Here is a 20,023-nt window from a genome sequence, read left to right on the forward strand (position 1 = left end):
TTACAATTCAATTTTTCAATTCAATTCAAAGTTATTACAACTTAACCACAAATATAATCAAGAGATTTACAGTATAATACAAAGGAATTGTGTTTTGTTTATGGTCACGTGTTCGTATCAGAAATTCTAACAGCAGGAGATCTTAGTGTTAAGTTATTTTTATAGGAGTCTAATGAATAGCATTATGGTACATTACAAGGGGGAAGGAGATTAAAATCTTAAAAAATATGTAATTTATGGAAGCTTCCTAGTCTACCCTTTTTCCCCTGCTCTGTGGGCACTAAGAGAACTTTTTTAAATCGTGCCAATCATGGATTCAGCCAAGCCCACAATCATGGGCATCTGCTGAGGAGGGCAAATGGAACACTTGTACCTCTAGGTTGAATAAGACATTCCACAAATTATAGTTGTAAAAGTGATTGAGATATGTAACCTTACACCCTCATGAGATGCATTCTCTCTGATGGAATACTATATTTTATAATCTACTTGTGAAAAATTCCCAAAAAATCAATAATTAAATAAAAATTTATTGATGTAATTATTTGTTTCCAAGCTTTGCCCTCCTCTGGAAAATTTTCTGTGGATGCCCAAGCCCACATAGGAGTTGACCAAATGGTGAATGTTAAGGTTGACATATTTGGGACAGATTGCCCATTAAAACTACTGTTTCTGACTTGGAATGAACCTGCATACTTCAAGTTGGCAGGATAGAAGCCTATATTGAATTACATACCAGTATTATTTCAATATGGATATTTTAAATTATTGGATGTGATTACAGCAAAAATAAATTTTATATTGTCCTTTCATCTTGTCTTGTCTTCCTGTTTTCTTCTGTTGTGAATCAAGAACTGTAGTTGAGATGAAAATGTTGCTTTCATTGGCTTGTGCTTGCCAAAATGCCCTAGCTGACACTCCCATTGGCTAACATGAAATTTTTAACTTTCTTTGCATCCTTCATGTTGGTGTATATCACAAGTCTTTTTCAATGATTTGCTGTTCTGAGTGTTTTCTAGTTGTTACTTATACAGTAATGTACTGTACATGTGACATACCTTGTACTGGCTTTTACACCGTTCTGCAAAAAATTTATTTCCACTCCCATCAAACATTTTCACTGGCTTTATATACTTTTAATAATGCTGAATCCAAATCTGGCAACAGAATTGGCCTAACATCCACCCTTTTTGAGAGAAACAAGGTGTTTGAAGGATTTTTCTGTTTAAATTATCATATTTATTGGTTACACACATTGCTAATTAAGTAATTAGATACAAATAAATTTATTGTAATTACATCTTTTTCATAATTCTATTTATTTAAAAGCTGAAACACATAATGACATGTTTTTCTCCTTTTATATTCTTCTGAAGTCTCTTGCTGTAGATTCCAGCAGTAATCCACTAACAAGTTCTCGTTCCATCTTCTGTTATACTGCTTTCCATTTGAGAAAGATTGTGATGGAACTTTCTCAATGTTCATCAGAAATAGCTCCTAGGTTGGTGGGAAAAAAAATCTAAATAGAAATGTAAGAAATGAATCTTGAGTGACATATTGCAACCCAGTGTTTGGTAGATTGTTACCAACTTCTCCATAATTTTGTCATAGTTGTTAGCTCGTACATTCCCAAAAAATTCTTGCTTGTGTTTTTTAATGCATCCCATGCTGTCCTTTCCACTGGGTTAAGTTTTTCCTTGAAACTAGGATCCTTCAAAAGCTGTCTTACTTGAGGACCAAGAAAAATTCCCTCCTTTACTTAGGATCCTTCACATTGCTCAGATGAGAAAATGTTTGCTTCAGTAAGCAAAGCCTTTTCCATTTCTGTCTATACCTCTCACAAAGTTTTTCATCAAACCAAGCTTGATAATAAGAGGAAGTAAGAAGATTTTATTTTTCTCTGTCAGAGCAGGATAAGCAATATTTTTCTGATCTTGTACATTTGCTGTTCAATCAGGTAACTTTTTTACCAAGTAGTGACTGCTTCTTGCTTGACTCCCCCATTCACATAAAAAATCAGCAAAATTTAGTGTATCCTCCTTGAAAACCTGTTAGCATTGCAACAACTTTGAGATCAGCATAATACCACTTATGCTCATTGTATTTTATATTGTCCAGCTTTACTTTTATGTCAAGTTTCTTTTATGTGAACACCATGAGCAACCAGAATGGATGGATGTTTGTGCCAATGTGCAGCAAAACTTCTTTAAGGCTGAACTTTGATGAGTTAATAAAGAGTCTCCACTCTGCAGAATCCTGTGGCATCTGAAGTACCTTCAGCGAATGCATATATTGTTGCAAAAATGAAATTGTCCTTCATTGAAGAAATTTCACATTTCCTGATTCTATTTTTCTGATGACTCCTGACTTTAAGCAAATATGATTTCTCTGGTTTTATATTTTATTCAAACAACAGTAACAGAAAGTTTGTCCTAAAAGAAGCATTTTTCTACAAAAAAGTGGTATTTAAAAAACTTTGGTAATAGAACATTTTGGACTTCAGAGCCATATTCAGAACACTAAAATACATTAAAAAAATCAAATTTTCTTTCTCAGGAGAATTTTGGTGCAGAACAGTGTTATTTTTGTCCTGTTATTTTTACTTTAAATAACAATAACAATGTTATTGTTTTTTCAAAATGAAAACAGATGGTTAAATAACAACCCATCACTATAGCCTACAATATAAGATTGATTAAGTCTGTTTTTAGGAGTTTTATATGCACATTCAAGAGTGACTTTTGTACAAAAAACTTGTTGTGATTGTCTACAATGTTAAATGCAGTTCTTGATATTTCTAAGAAAAATTTTGTTTACAGCCAAGTTTATTAACCACAAAAAGAAAATAGCCAAACTACCCATTTCATCGACATTAGGCAAATTTTGTACACTGCATTATTATTTTCTGCATATCATTTTGAGGGCAGTGGCCATTGTAGAGGTTAAAAGAATTTTTACTGGTCAGGCTGTTCTTGGGGAAGTGATCATTGGAGATTATTTTGTATGCATTTTCGTTCAGAAAGAAACATGTTGAAATGAGATAAAATATCTTATTAGAAATATGAAAAAAATCTTAAAATTTTACATCAAATTCATATATGTAATCATCTATAGTAGCAATTTCCAACCAGGGGTATGTACTTGGTAGTTCAGGAGTACATTAAAAAAAATTAATAATGGAGGATGCACTATAAGAATATTTGGATTCTGCATTGAGGCCTTTGATGATGTCAGGGCACTTGATGCTTAGTTTTAAATAAAAATATATGTATTTGTACAGAGCTGTATAATTGACCAAGATGCCACTGTTTGATGAACACATAAAACTTAGTGAAAATGAGAAATGGGAAGTAAAATATAGGAAAATAGGCTACAAAGAGTATGCAAGTCAAAAAAGGTTGGGAACTGCTGATCTACAGTATATTTGAATTTCAATATAAATTTATAATTTTCAGTTTTATAGTGATAGATAAAAATTTAAAATTTAACCAATTAAAATCACCAAAAGTTTTATAGTAATTAACAAATTTTAAATACAGTAGAGCATCGATTATCCGACTTAATTGGGGACTGGGGTTGGTTGGATAACTGAAAAGTCGGATAACCGAAAAGTATGAAAAAATACATTATTAGTCATAGTGTATTAGGCCTGGTTTAAATACTATCCTCCCTTTCATGGTCGAGCCAGTGCTGCCAGCTAAAACATGCAAAAATTTAACAAAAATAATATTAAAGTAGCCAAGACATAACCAAATGTTGTAGTGCCACATCACTAGCGGACATTTGAATTTGCCGACTAGAACGCGGTCGGTTAACCAATAAGTCGGTTAATCGGGGGTCGGATAATCAATGCTCTACTGTATCTTGCATTTTTTAATTTTATTTAAGTTGGAATTTTTTGTTTTAATCTTTTTTCAAGGTATCTTAATTTATAATTTAGTTTAATAACATTTTTGTAACTTTTCATAACCTATTTTGAAAAATGAAGATTTGTGACAATCCTATACTGGTATATGCAATAAATAAAATTTCCAAAGCTAGACTAAAAATCCTTATCTTTAACAGTAAGTACACTACTGTAGTTGATAAATAATATCAAGACTTTAGATATTGAAAATTTTGTTCTATATATAGTTTCATCAGCAGCTAACTGTCTTTAAATCAACATTTATATTTAATCAAAAATTTGCAGCTGAAATTATTAAAATTTTGTACTATATTTACCACTTTAGCTTGCTTTCAACAATAAAAGAATCATTTTATATCACCCAAGTTTTGAATTTAAAGATAAGACAGTCTCAATACATATGAGGAGAATAGAAATATTCTATTCATATAATCCTAAGAAAATATCCTTCAAGTTCATAATCTCTACTACCAAAAGTTTATAATCTCTGCTAGCTTTTGTTAGCTTTTCATTCAAATTTTATGTAATATAAAGATTAAATTCTATATTATATGAACTATTGTATACATTTTACTATATATATTTCAAGCTGCATCAATAATTTTTAATATGGAATTGTCAAATTGATTTATTTTCTAAAATTTATGTATCATCATAGTTCTACATTTCTTTTTATAAATGTTAAGAAACCTTAATAAATAATATTTTGAAATTTGTATTTATTAGTATATTTAAACTGTTTAAAATATTCTGATTTTTTAATCTGCAACTTTATATTCAAGTTTTACCATAAAGGACTACCCATTATGAACTAACTTAATATTTTACACTAATACCACTGTTTGTCCTTTATCTTTTATGCAAAACTATTTTTTACATTTTATACAGGTTTTCATAAACTTAGGATTTTATTATGTGACAAATTTTAATTTAACATCACCAGGTTTATTTTCCATTTTTGTTGTCATAATTTAGAATCTTCTGAACTTTATTTTATTAATGACATTTATTATATTTAATTTGAAAATAACAAGTCTCCTTTCCTGCCAAAAATAATTCTTTTCTTGATCTAGTTTTTTTCAAAGGACTTTTAGTTTCTACTTCTTTAGTAGAGCACATCTGATCACTTGGCTGTATCTATTGAATTATTGTCTATTATCACTTCAGGAAAGCAAAATAGCCTGCCACATCCTTGAGAGTTGTTCTTCATCTTTAAAATTGATGAAAGGCTTTGGCGTTCTGCTTTAAAAATATCTAATGCTTTCAAATTCTTAAGTTGGTGTATATGATGTAATTCGGGTGTAATGTCATTTTCATTGGCATACGTATACATAGCTAAGGTGGTCCTAAGGTGGACCGAAAACATTTGTAGTATGTTAAAAACATTTAAGTGTAAAAAGTTTAAAAATAATAGTTAGTTAAGGTTAGTGTGATATATATATTTATCAATGTATGGAGTATTTGTCGCCGATAAAATTCGTCCGATGCGGATGAAGGAAATCCAGTCGGGATATCAATATCCTTTCCTTTATTTATATTTTATACAATAACGTATAATACAATATGACTACAATTGGCGCCGGCCGAGGTTGGAGTTGTTCGTGTTTTAAGATGTCCGCTCTCCGTAGTCGCTGGTCAGGAAGTGCGTGACCAGTTCGAAGTTCACCGTTTTCTCTTTTTTCTGCGCCCTCTGTCGGTTCGAATCGGCCCTTGCCGACGGGCGCCACAGTGCTCCCCCCCAGTGACAACGATATGGTGATCAGAGGTACCGGGGGTTGAAGCGGACGTGACGTCCTGACCGGGTCGTGGTGATTGGTGGTTGCGTCGGTGTGACAGGATGGCTTGTTTTGTTGACCGGTGGATTGGATGTATCGTTTGTGGTTGTATCGATGAATGCTGGTTTGAGCCGATCCACGCTGATGACGGCATCTCTGCCTTTTATTAGTATGGTGAAATGTTTATTGGATCGTGCTATAACTTGGTAAGGGCCATCATAGGGAGCTTGTAGGGGTTTTTTGACGGAATCATTTCTAACAAATACGTGGGAACATTCCATTATTGAGGGATGTAGAAAGGTGATAATTTTATCATGTGCAGATGTTTGAACTGGCGAAAAATTGTTCATAATATTGCGGAGGCGCTGCAGGAAGATAGGTGGCTCAAGAGAGTTGTTATTTGTAGGCTGTATGAAGTCGGCTGGTAGACGTAGAGTCGTTCCGTATACCATTTCTGAGCAAGTGCCCCCGACGTCCGGTTTAAACGTGGAGCGGAGCCCAAGTAGGACTGTAGGGAGGCTTTCTGTCCAACGGTTGTGATTACTGCATCGTAGGGCTTGCTTAAGTGTACGATGAAATCGCTCTACTAGCCCGTTTGATGATGGGTGATAGGGGGTAGTGCGGATTCGTTTAATTCCAAGGAGGGCAGTGAGTGACATGAAGAGCTGGGACTGAAACTGTCGCCCCTGGTCGGTTGTTATGATGGAAGGGACTCCAAAACGAGCTACCCATGTTGATATGAACGCCTTTGCCACAGTTTCTGCTGTTATGTCCGGGATTGGTGTGGCCTCCGGCCAACGTGTGAATCGGTCGACACATGTAAGGAGGTATACGAATCCGTCTGATGGGGGAGTGGTCCCACGATGTCCATGTGTACATGGTCGAATCGTTGTTTGGGTAGGTCGAACTGTTGTAATGGGCTTCGAATGTGGCGGTTAATTTTATTCCGCTGACAAGTTATACATGTTCTGCACCACTGATTGGTATCCTTGAGCATGGCTGGCCATACAAAGCGTTCCTGAATTAGTTTCCGGGTTGCACGAGTGCCTGGGTGAGAGAGATTGTGGACGGAGTCGAAGACTTCACGGCGAAAGTTAATCGGGATGTATGGCCGTATTCTATTATTTGACGTGTCACACATGATTTGTAGTTCGGAATTCAGAGTGAGAGGTTGTAGCTGTAAGGAAGATTGTTGGGTAGATAGTAGTTTTTTAAGTTCTTCGTCGTTGTTTTGTTCCTGTGCTATTGCGGTGAAGTCTAAGGAGGAAGGTAACTGAATGTTGTTGATTCGAGAGAGAGTGTCAGCTACAGTGTTGTGAGCTCCATGGATATGTCTGATGTCGGTGCTGAATTGAGCGATGAAGTCAAGTTGTCGGAGTTGTCGAGGGGAACAGGATGTAGATTTCTTATTGAGGGCAAAGGTCAGTGGTCGATGGTCAGTCAGAATAGTGAATTGTCTTCCTTCGAGGTGATGCCGAAAGTGTTTGATGGATGAATATATGCTAAGGAGCTCTCTGTCATAAGTGCTGTATTTTCGTTCTGTGTCGGATAGCTTGCGAGAGAAGAAGGCAAGCGGTCGTGGGCCTTGGTCGGTATGGCATTGCAGGACGGATCCAATGGCAAGGTCCGATGCGTCGACCATTAAGGAAAGTTTGCTGTCACTCGGTTGGAATGCAAGCGTGGCCGCTTTTTCCAAGTCGGATTTGCACTTGTTGAATGCGGTTGTCATCCCTTCGGTCCACTGGATAGTGCGTTTGTCATTTTTTCTGCCGCTCTTCAAAACATCGTATAGGGGTGCTTGGATAGCTGCAGCATTTGGAAGAAAGCGACGGTAAAAATTTAACATTGCCACGAAACGTTGTAGTTCAGCAATTGTTCGTGGTCGTGGGAAATTTTTAATGGTCTGGACTTTCTCAGGTGAAGGTTGTATGCCAGCAGGGGTGATTAGGCATCCGAGAAAAGATACAGAAGTTTGGCCGAAGGTACATTTTGATGGGTTCAGGGTAAGCCCGTGTTCTTGCAGTCGTGTGAAAACTTGACGGAGATGTTGCAGATGTTCGTCCTTGTCTACAGATGCAACTAGGACGTCGTCAAAATATGGGACACAGAAGTTAAGTCCGCGTAGCACCTGGTGGATAAATCGTTGAAAGGTCTGTCCCGCGTTTCGCAGTCCAAACGGCATGAATAGGTACTCGTATAATCCGAACGGCGTAGTTATGGCCGTCTTAGGTACGTCCGTTGGATTGACTGGTATCTGGTGGTATGCTCTTGCCAGATCCAGGGTGGAAAATATCTTCTTACCATGCAAGAATTGCATACAGTCTTGTATGTGTGGCACAGGGTATCTATCAGGGTGTGTAACTGCGTTGAGGCGGCGATAGTCCCCGCATGGCCGCCAGTCTCCATTTGGTTTTCTTACCATATGTAAGGGACTGGCCCATGCACTCTTTGATGGTTGGATGATCCCCTGTGCCATCATAAATTCGAACTCTTTGCGAGCAGCGAGGAGAGTGTCTGGAGATAGACGACGTGGTTTGCTAAACACAGGTGGGCCCTGTGTTTCTATGTGATGGTAAACTTGAGCTCTTTGTTTTGGTTTGTCCAAACGTGACAGGTTGGTGATATGAGGGAACTGGGCCAATAGTTTGTGATACGGTGAGTCGCCGGACACAACTGTGATGTTGGTGAAGGTTGGTAGTTTTTTTGTTGCCATCCCTTTTGATGTAAGTTTGGTTGTGGCATCGATCAAACAATTATGTTTTACATCGACGAGGAGGTTATAGTGTTTCAAGAAATCGACGCCCAAGATGGGTTGCGCAACGTCAGCAATGATGAAGGGCCAGCAAAAGGCTCGGCGAAGGTTTAAGTTTATCGTGAGTAACTTGGTTCCGTAAGTTGCAATTTGGGTGCCGTTTGCTGCGTAGAGGGTGAGTTTTCCTGGTTGTACAGAATGGTTTGTGAATTTTTTTGGTATGACTGATACGTCCGCTCCTGTGTCGATCAGAAAGCGAAGTTGAGACAAAGGATCGGCCATAAAGATTCTATCAACCTGGCATTTGCTCTCTGTGGCCGCAGGGAGCTGCCCGTCTAGTTTCCCGATCCCTGGAATGAACAAGGTGGGGTGCATTTTTTTGCATTTGCTCCAAAGTTGGTGTGATAGAAGCATAAGCCACCTTCTGGTTCCCTGTAACGGCGTCGCTCACGAGATGGGCTTCGTCTGTGTGAGCCTTGGGGGTTTCGGGAATTGTACCGCGGTTGATGTTGGTAGCGTGGTGCTCGCACCAAGGCAAAGAGTTCATTCACTTGCGATGCCAAGTCTTGTAGCTGTTTCTCGATCGGGTTGTCGATACAGAATTGCTCCCCTCGACTGATTGGTGTGTGTCTGATGGTGTTAACTTCCTGTATTTTGTCAGCCATTGTGGCGAGTTGTGGTAGATTTTCAGTCGAGGCCGCCAGAATAGCCTGGATATTCTCCGGAAGTCTTCGGAGCCACAGCGATTTAAGTATATCTTCACTGAAGTGTCCGCTTGCAAGGTCACGCATCTTAGTTAGTAAGTGCGACGGGCGCTGGTCGCCCAATTCAAGTCCTTGTAATAGTGTTTGTAGTTTAGATGTTTGACTCTCTGCATATATGTTGATCAGTCTATTTTTTATGGTGTCGTACTTGTTACTTTCGGGAGGTTTGGTTACCAGGTCGTGCACCGATTCTAAAATATCCGACTCTAGTGTTGAGATTACGTAATAGTATTTGGTTGTATCGGCGGATATGTTAGCGATGGCGAACTGAGCTTCAAGTTGAGCGAACCAGAGAGAGGGTTTGTTCTTCCAAAATGGAGGTGGTTTGACTGCCACTCGAGAAATTTGCGGAACGCCGGCTGACTCCATTATATCGGTTAACGAAATTTTCCGAAAATAAAGGTATAGAATTGTCACTGACCTTATTGAATTACAAAAAATAGTTAAGTTTCGTTCTTCTACTCTTGTGGTTGTACGATGGAGATGGATTATCCTTGTGAGGCACGTGTCTTCTTTGTTCGGGTCACCAGTTATGGAGTATTTGTCGCCGATAAAATTCGTCCGATGCGGATGAAGGAAATCCAGTCGGGATATCAATATCCTTTCCTTTATTTATATTTTATACAATAACGTATAATACAATATGACTACAATTGGCGCCGGCCGAGGTTGGAGTTGTTCGTGTTTTAAGATGTCCGCTCTCCGTAGTCGCTGGTCAGGAAGTGCGTGACCAGTTCGAAGTTCACCGTTTTCTCTTTTTTCTGCGCCCTCTGTCGGTTCGAATCGGCCCTTGCCGACGGGCGCCACAAATGCTTTGTTTATAAGATGGATTTTATTTGAAGTTTGACTTTTATGACTGTTGAACTGACTTTGAGGTTCATGTTCATGTTTTGTCTGCTGATTCTAGTATTACATTATTATTATTATTTCTTAAGGAGTCATGCAATTTGCTTAAATATCTGTTGTGTTATATGTTATGTACAGTGATAGCTCTTGGATATGTGAAACCCTAGACAAAATTTATTTTTGAAGTCCTAAAAAAAGAGCAATAGAGATAGAGAATAAATTTTTGTATGTCTACAATAATATGAACATTTTTAATATAGAAACACAATGCTCAAGGCAGATTCAGGGACACAAAAAAATGTGCCTCTGTTGCTTTTCAGAGAATGTTAATATACTCAATTATCTATGAAGATTGAGTGTCGATACAATGCTGACAAAAGCAATACACAGAGTGTAATATGAAAACACCAATAGTGAACAGATACAATTGAGCTGTTTTCTTTGAAAGTGGTGTAAGTCCATTTTATATTATATGGAGATATTTAACGGTTTGTATATGAATGGTTTGAAAAATATTGGTATATGTTAATATGCAGATTTTATGTTTTTTAAATTTTAAATTGATTTAAGTTTATAATGTGATCGTTTTTAAAGTATTAGTTAAAAGAAATTTATACTTTTGATGACTTCAAATGGACTTCCACCACTTTCAAAGTCAACAAAATGTGAAAATCATACATTTACGAAATATTAAATATGGGATTTCAATTGAATCAAACCAATTTTTTTATGAAATTTTTATTAACTATGTCGAAAAAACAAAATAAAAAGGTTTTATTTCAATATTTCTTTAGATGATGCTATTTAAATTACTTTAATTACAACTTTATATTAATATGTGCCATTTTAAATTTTTATCATTATGAGGAAGTTTTTGAAAATAGTTGCAATGTATTGGAGGAATATAAGGTAATAGATCCATCATATCATTGAATTTTTTGGATGTGATGCACCTGGCATGATGATAGAAAGGTGCTAATATTATAATTTCAAATTTTTGTGGTCTTCCTTGTCTGGGGGATAAATCTACTGTTTTTAAACTCCACATTTTCATAACATGAAGTTTTATAAAGCATTGTGTATGGTTTGTTTTTTAAAACCCTTATCTGACATATCTTCAGCCAATTTACCTCTTCACCAGTAGTATTTTTTTGTATTCTTAGAGTTGCATTTTCTAGTAGTTTTGTCGAAACAAAATCATCTTGTTTCATTTTTTGTAAAATAAACTTTTTATGTTTTCAGAATTGTTATGAATGATGGTATAATAATCTGTAGGAATATACAGTAAATTTTTGCAGAAAGTGGACTTACACCACTTTAAAAGTAATTATATTTGTAATTTCATTAACTATGTAAATTTATATTGACAAAATGATGAAAATTTCGAACAATTTTTTTCGAAAACTGTTTATAGATAAAAAGCTCATAGCAGATTGCATTCATTGTTATCATTAACTAACTTTTTGTCAAAAATGGACTTACACCACTTTCAAAGAAAACGGCTCAATTAATACATTTGTTTACACAGAACAAAACAAGTGTTGCAGGATCTTTTGTCAAGATCCCAACTAAGATTGGATATCAGTAAGTTTCCCCGCATCAGGAGTGCACATGGTTACAGACCAAACAAAAGAAAAATGTTTCGTGCATAACAGAATTAAACTGAAATTAATACTACCTTAAAACTACCTTACAATCTAAATAAGAGGAAAGTAGAATACAGAAATTAGAAGGATAGAGATTGAAAGATCATTAGTGAAAATACCCAGGATTTTGTTGGGGGATACTGTTCCTCACTTGCGAAATGGGGACTACAAGGAAGTCTTCTTGCTTTTGATTTTCTGTCTTTTGTCACAAATATAGTTCTGAAGTCTCTATAGAAAGTCTCTTGTTCAGAAAGGCTCTAGGCATTGCCTTTTTCACCTATATATAGCCACTTTGGAATGTAATTAAATGGTTATTGAGTTAAAAAACAAAACAAAAACATCTGAGATGTAAAAAATTGTGCCAAATAAAAAATCATGACAATTTAGGTGATAGTCAAACTTTTTCGTAGGAGTTTTTCTTTGGTAAAGATAAACTTTGTGCTTTGAAGCAAAATGTAGAAAACAATAATACAGGTAAAAATCTTGTGAGTACCACTTTGATGTACCAAGCTTATCTTTACCAAAGAAAAACTCCTAGGAAAAAAATTTTACTTTCATCTAAATTGTCATAATTTTTTACTTAGAGCAAAGTTTTTACATCTCAGATGTTTTTGTTTAGATTTCAATTGTTTTTAGTAAATTTTTAAATATATTTTTAAATTCCAGATTAATAATATTTTTGAAATCAGATGACACTAAATCACAATATTCATATGTATATAAAATAATGACTAGAAACTAGTAACTTTAGTATCTTCTGATACTGTTTAATTAACTGATGTATCTTTTCCTCATCACAAATCTACACATATACTTATTTTCTCACTTTATCGAGAGAAATCACATCCATTTAATTATAAACTAAAACATCTTATAATATTTGTATATAAAATTTAAAAAAATAACAATATTCATTTTTAATAATCCTATATTAAAATCTTATCTAGTTACAACAGTTTGTAGTGAATGGTGACTTACCCTGTTCTAAAGAAGAAGCAGCAGTTTTAGCAGGAATTCAACTTAGAATTGAAGAAACATGGCCAACTAGCAGGAAAACATCAAATAGATTGTCAAGTGATCAGAGCATGAAACTAAGGCCAATTACTGAAGAAACTAAGGTTGGTTTATTTATTAGTTATACATCCACGAGCCGAATTATCGGGCTAGAGTTGGCTATAATAAATAAATAATTAATAAGACAATTTGGCACTAGAGCTTGGCGTTAGGCGCCATCTCTTACTAAACTTAATAATTATAATTAAATTAAATAAATAATTTTAATAATTTGGAACTGGAGGAAAAGAAATCGGCCCGAAGCGGGACTCGAACCCGCAACTTCTGCTATCCGTGTAGACACATTACCAGTTACGCTACTGGAAGAGGCGATCGGACTGAAGGTCCGGGTAGCGTAACTGGTAACGTGTCTGCACGGATAGCAGAAGTTGCGGGTTCGAGTCCCGCTTTGAGCCGATTTCTTTTCCTCCAGTTCCAAATTATTAAAATTAATTATTTAATTTAATTATAATTATTAAGTTTAGTAAGAGATGGCGCCTAACGCCAAGCTCTAGTGCCAAATTGTCGTATTAATTATTTATTTATTATAGCCAACTCTAGCCCGATAATTCGGCTCTTGTGGATGTATAGCTTTGGAACGGGTTAGTCGTTATTTATTTATATTTTTATTTATTAGTTTTTGTTGATAGAAAAATACAAATAATTATATGTTATTTCATTGTTTATGTGATGATTCATACAATTGTGCATATATACATGCAAACATGCAAGTAAAACTGTAAGAAAGGAGTTCAAATTTATTGATTAGATGTTTTACAGACCATGTTCTAGCAGTACTGCCATTAGCATCAGGTAGATGGACACTTGCCCTGGGCCCTGTGCTTATGGATTTTTGCATTTTGTAAAAATTAAATGAACTAAGTATAGTAGTTGAGGTATAAAATTTTTGAACAGATTTTAAAAATTGTGATATTCTTATGGGAAATTTATGATACAAACTGATTCAGCAGAATTGCAAATGCTACAAAAATATAAGTCTGAAAAGTAAGGATTTTGAAAATGGTTGCATTTTAATAATTATACAATGATAGGCCCTACTTTGTATAATAAAATATTATGCTTCACACCAAAGTACAGTAATAAATGATTAACACATCGGTGTACAACACCAATGTGTTAATCATTGTGAATTATTATATTTGTAGAAACGTGCTGTGATGATGTAATAACCTCAAAATACTTAAAACATAAATAATAGTGCCGTATATAAAAATTATTTCAATTTTAATATGTATTCTGAATTTCATCCACGTGCTTTACATAATTTAAATAGTCCATTAAAAAGCTAACTGTTGGATTGCCCAAGGATGACAGCTGTAAGCTGTTGAAAGTGCTTGCGAGTACATGTGAATTTTTACAAATCACTGCTTGTAACACAGCAACACCTATGTGTTAATCATTGATACTTTGTATATTTATCAATAAATAAATTTCACATTTATTAGTTACTAGCAGGTAGGCCTGGTGTTACTTGGGCAAAAGTAAGGATAGCGAAGATTAAGATTATTACATTATAGTCGAGCTTACCCATTTTCACAGAATGCAAGAATTGGGTCCCCCTGTTTCCAGACTAATTAGAGAATTTTTAGATGGGTCTAAAAATATGTTCGATTTTCCGCAAAAATGAAAAAAACTGCATGTTTGTCTTGCATGTCACTTTCTCTTAACAATTCCATTGTTATTTAACACTTCCATTGTTACTTAACACTTCCATTGTTGATGGAAGTGTTAAGACTTAATCTTGTCCCTCTCTCCTGTGGGGAGGAATTTCAAAAAATTCCTTCTTAGTGTGCGTTCTCATGATGTACCCCGATTGTGTACCAAATTTCAACTTTCAACTCCTAACCGTTTCGGCTCTGTACTGATTATTATTATCAACTTGTCTCGATTATATATATATATATATAGATTGTCATGTCTTAAAGCTGGTTTTTGCCATGAAATTTATCATCAAATTTTATAACATCATGCATATTTTATATTTGTCATTTATGTCTTTACATATATAACAAAAATGATACACATTTTATTGAGCCCAGACCCATAATCAAGGTCTGTAGAATCTTATAGACACAATATCTATCTGCTGTCATCTTTACAGTGTTATGGCTCCACTTGCTTTTCTAAATTTTTTGAAATAGGTTTGCTCAAATACCGTATATCTCGGCAGTTAAGACGATAATTGAATCATAAAAAAAGGCCCCCAAAATCCAGGGTTGTCTTATAGGACAGATACAAGAAAAAATTAGATTGAAATTTATATAAATTAAAACCATTATAAAAAAAAGGACAAACTGTAATTATTTACTAGTAGAGAGTAGGGCATGTCCACAAAATAGAATAGCTCATACAATGTTTTTGTGAATAATTAAGGTCATTACCCAAATGCCCGAATTAGTGCGAACGTTTGCAACAATAGCAAGACAGAAAATAAAATTTGTTCATTTGAAAAATTACTTATAGGACATAATTCCGTATACACTATACAGTATTATTATTCAGATGATGATTGCTGATCTAAACTAAATTCATAGGTGATTGATAGTTTGGGGGTTGTCTTATAGGACAGATATATGCTAAAACTATAAAACTTTGACGAAAATTTATACCTCGTCTTATCTGAAGGTTGTCTTATCTGTTGAGACATACAGTACTTATCCAAAGTATCAGTCTCTTTTTCTGTTTCAACTTTCTTTGCCTTGACTATAGCTCTCTTCTTACTGTCACTTAAATATTTTCTTTTGATCTCTTTACCCATATTTATAAAAGTCACAAAATATAAAAAGTGGCATTCATTACTGAAATGATAAAAAGTGAATAGTACTGTATTTGATGTCCACTTCAAATTTGTCACAAAAATTTCAGTAGATATTATATTATATTATCTGCCAAAAATAACAATAATTAACTTCTCATATAATTTGTGTGTGTGCATCAGCAAAGCCTTTTTATTTGGCTTTGCTAATGCTTATAGAATTGTGTTTGTTCTTAAAATTTGATTAGTTAGTTTTGAATAAACTTTGCCATTTTCCAATAATTTGATGAGGAATCCAAAAATGTAATAAAAATGGGGGTCCATGACTTTATTTTTGAGATAGTGACAATGTCCATGCTCCCTGAAGCAATTGAGCCTGCCTAATGGAATTTAGGGACAAAAATAAAAAACAGCAATGTGTATGCCTAACAGAAAGTGGATGTGAAAAACAAAACAAAACATCTTGGATTTTCTCTTTGTGTTGACAAATGTAAGGATCTCCTCTTCCATGTCCAAACAGTGTAAGGATCATCTTGTCTATGGCCAACAGGTGTGAGGATTGCCTATTTCTTTCTGGCTCTGCCTCAACTGTATTGTGATACAACAAAGTCATGTCCTATATATTAGATGTCCTTAGTTGATTGTAAGAATAAATTTTTTCACAATTATTTATTTATTAATAATTAACAAATATATCATTTTATATATACTGTATATAATTCTTTTATTTCATAATTTTTCATTATAAAGAAAAAATTCTAAAACATCCATGACAAAATATATTTTTATACAACAAATTTTAAAAATACAAAATATTAAAGATTTATACAAATAAATGTATTCTTGTAGTCTTTGTCATCTTTTTTATAATCACAGGAACATGATCCACATTAACAGTCAATCTTTCTTTATAGGCTACTTCCCCTCCCATAATTGTTTTTTCTTTATGATGTAAAATTTTATGTAAGATATCTGTCATGTTTGGGTTATAAGGTGATGGTCCCAGTGGAAGACAGTCAATACTGGATTTTTACTGCCAAAAATGCAGAGTGAACAGGCGAGCAATAATTGCACATGGAGTGATACACAATACTGGCTAATTTACAGTGTTCTGTTATGTTTATATGAGTCTTTACTCAAGTGTAGCAAACAATGAGTTTTCTTATAAGATGTGTGCTTATTTTTATTTGATATATTGTAATATCCAAAGTCTGGAACTTTTACCTGATTGACATAAATATAGGTGGGGAAAGTAGCCTATAAAGAAAGGTCAGCTCCACTAATTTGCGTCATGTTCCTGTGATTGTGAAAAGGATGACAGAGAAGACTACAAGAATACATTTATTCATAGAAGTCTTTAATATTTTGTATTTTTACAATTTGTTTTATAAAAAAATTCATAATTTTTCTAAAAGATGATTTCATGTACAATAACAAATATATACAATAATAATAGCACTTTTCCAGAAATTATATATTTAATATAAAGAATTTCAAACAGTTTATATTTTTAATGATAAGTGTTATGCATAGAATACTGAATTTCATAAGAAGAATAGTAGTTACATTTGAAAATATATAAAAAAGAAATGTATCTTAACTTTTTATATTTAGATTTAAAGTGCTTAAATCTTGAAACTTTGGACATAATCATGTTCAAATAAAAACATTTAATATGTATTCTTTTATATATTTCTAAATGCAGAGGCATTGAGAGACATTGCCAGGCTCAGGAGAAAAATTTACATGGGCCTCAAGTAAATAAATAAATTTTTTGAAAATTTATTTTGAGTTTCTTTTATGGAGATATTATTTTTACACAAAATAAAGAAAAATAGTTATTGTTAAGCATTCTATATTACATTAGTGATTTAGTAGTAATTAGCACTTAAAATGGGATGTGAATTCCGGACCTGGGGAATTTACCCTATCATTCCCCTCTCTTGTTGGCCCTGTCCAAATGTAATAACTGTTCTTAAGTAGTTAGATAGTTTGTATCTATAAACATTTCTAATTTTGAATTAAGAATAGGGATAAATTGCTAAAAAATCGTTTTTGCTAAAATACTGACTTATGTAATAAAAACACCAGTCTTGTTAGACACATTTGATATTTTTTTGTTTGTAAGAAAGAGAAATAAACAGTGGCGTGCGTGACATTTGATGACAGGGAAGCTGTGTTTCTGTAAGAAGCCGACTTCCAGGGGCAATCAGTTAATTGCGCGTCAGTGATGGTCTGGGGCAGTGGTTCTTAACCTTTTTATACTCACGGCCCACCAAATATTTCATGATTTTTTTGTGACCCCCATTTTTTAATAATAATTTATATTTGATAATTTGATAATTTATCTATAATAAATTGATTTTTTTATTATTGCTTTATTTTTTATATAATAAATGTAAATCATAACTTTATTATTTCATTATCTATTTAAATAACATTCAAACTTCACAATTAAACATGAAAACTCATTAATTTTTAACAGAAAATAAAATAAGAAACATGTCGATAAATCGATCCAATGTCGATGCTAAAACTAAACTAAAACTAAAACGCCCACTTGTCGTAAGGATTTTGCATATCTTTTGCAAAAATATTTAAATTTTCAAAGCCTACTATTTTTCCTAATTATTTTTAAAATTCCAAGCATTAATAGTTTCTTAAAATTGCTTTGGAATAAAAGAAGTAAATACTGCGGTGTAAATAGCATATTTACATTTATTTCTTCTGTACCAACAAAGTTGTATGTAGGAAGAAATACAAAATAAATAAATAAAAACTAAATAGGAAAACTTTATCTTTCTTATTTCACTTTTCAATACGATATTTGGATTATACATCAATTTTCTTTTTATTATATTCTGAAGGAAATTTTGCATAATTTGGCGGCCCCCGGCAAACTTCTTATGGACCCCCAGGGGCCGCGGCCCCCTGTTAAGAATCACTGGTCTAGGGTCCATTCGTATTCATTTGTTCGATAAGCCAGTAAAAACTGTAGACTTCTCTAAATGTATTTTTAATATCACAATTACATTCTGAATCGCTAGCCACGATATAAGGGCTAAAATTAAAAATAAATTATAAAAACTTACTCGGTGAAATAAAATGTGCGGTGGATATACATACCTGGTACAATGTATTGTTCGATTGTATTAATATACTTTTAAAGAAAATTATAATTAAAATATAGCTTTGTAAAGAAACGTACATAAAAATAACATAATATATTCTTTACTTTTTAAATCTTAAAACAATCCACTTAGTCAAATATCTTGATACGAGTAGCTAATGGATGGAACTAGTGACGGTCCAGGTAGGTGTGTAGTGAGTGTGTGCGTGCCAAATCCCGAGGGTGCCGATACCGGTCAATGTCAAATGCCTCTTTTGTCGCATCACTAGTATATCTCAAAGGATGCCACAGGGCTGTTGTAAATTTTAAACGTTTTTCACCGTAGCTGTAAAAATCTAACTATGTTAAACTTAATAGTCATTCGTTTTCTAACTAATTCGTTTTAATACCAGGTGTACACGGAAATCAGTTTTCCACTGTACTGAGCGAGTGATTGATTCTGTTAAGCTTTTGTTGAAGTAAAATTCTGGCTCTTTCAACAGGATTTTATTTATGTCCCCATTCCCTAATCTCTTAATTATTTAGTCACTTCTTAAGTAGAAATAAGTCGAAACTAGTTACTTTGTACCTGAATATCTGTAGTCTTGGGAAAACAGTGGAAAGACAAATTTTTATGACAACGGATATATAAATCGTAAATTTAAGGAAAATAAATTCTAGAGCTTTTTTTGGTACCATTGTATGTACTGTACGTCTCATTCATTAAATTTGGTTGTAAATGATGCTGCCAAAGTAACAGTTAATTTTTAACACTGTACTAGAATTGTACACGTTTTTTCTGCATCCCCTTACAGATGGGACATACTAAATCGTAATATCACCGGTTTAACATCTGAAATCCGTAAGTAATATAAGATGGGAGAGCGGAATAAACGCAGAATAAATATATCAAATATTTTAATGGATTTTTTTAAAACTCCTGTCAACTATACAGAACTATCATAAAAACGTGCCAGTAAACTCCTATCGGTTGGGTTGTTATAAATCTAGTCTAGGGTGGGCAACCCTTTTTATAACATGGGCCAGAATAAATTTTACGTTTTTTTCCGCGCCGTAGTAGTTAATTGACGCCTTCTTGTGACTCGTAATTTTTTTAGTCTGCAAATATGAAATAAATAAATAAAAAGTTAATTACTACATTTATTTTTTTTATCGTTTTCGAAAATTACAAAGAATTGGAAAAATAACTAATTAATAGTTATTTTTCCAATTTAATAATCTATTAAAGATCTCGCGGGCCGGATAGAAACTTTTCGCCAGCCGTAGCTGGCCTGCAGGTTGCCCACCGTTGATCTAGTCTGCTTATGATTCACATAATCGGGCGAGGGTGGCCGAATATCTAGCAGGCGGCTAACAGCCCACAACCGCTCCGGG

At 34.1% G+C, this 20,023-nt stretch overlaps 1 protein-coding gene across 3 annotated transcripts in view; it reads left to right on the plus strand.

Annotated features, from left to right (window-relative positions):
- Positions 1–20,023, plus strand: part of LOC136974308 (uncharacterized) — a 290,946-nt gene that overhangs the window by 143,890 nt on the left and 127,033 nt on the right. For all 3 annotated transcript variants that reach the window (XR_010880624.1, XM_067269150.1, XM_067269149.1), the window contains exon 16: positions 12,638–12,808. Coding sequence is in view for 2 of the 3 variants with exons in the window: in XM_067269150.1 (XP_067125251.1) it covers positions 12,638–12,808 (171 nt within the window). In the remaining variant the exon portion in view is untranslated. The remainder of the gene's footprint in view (positions 1–12,637; positions 12,809–20,023) is intronic.

This window comes from Centruroides vittatus, unplaced genomic scaffold (assembly GCF_030686945.1).
Source record: "Centruroides vittatus isolate TY-2023 unplaced genomic scaffold, ASM3068694v2 contig_347, whole genome shotgun sequence".
Classification (NCBI taxonomy): Eukaryota; Metazoa; Arthropoda; class Arachnida; order Scorpiones; family Buthidae; genus Centruroides; species Centruroides vittatus.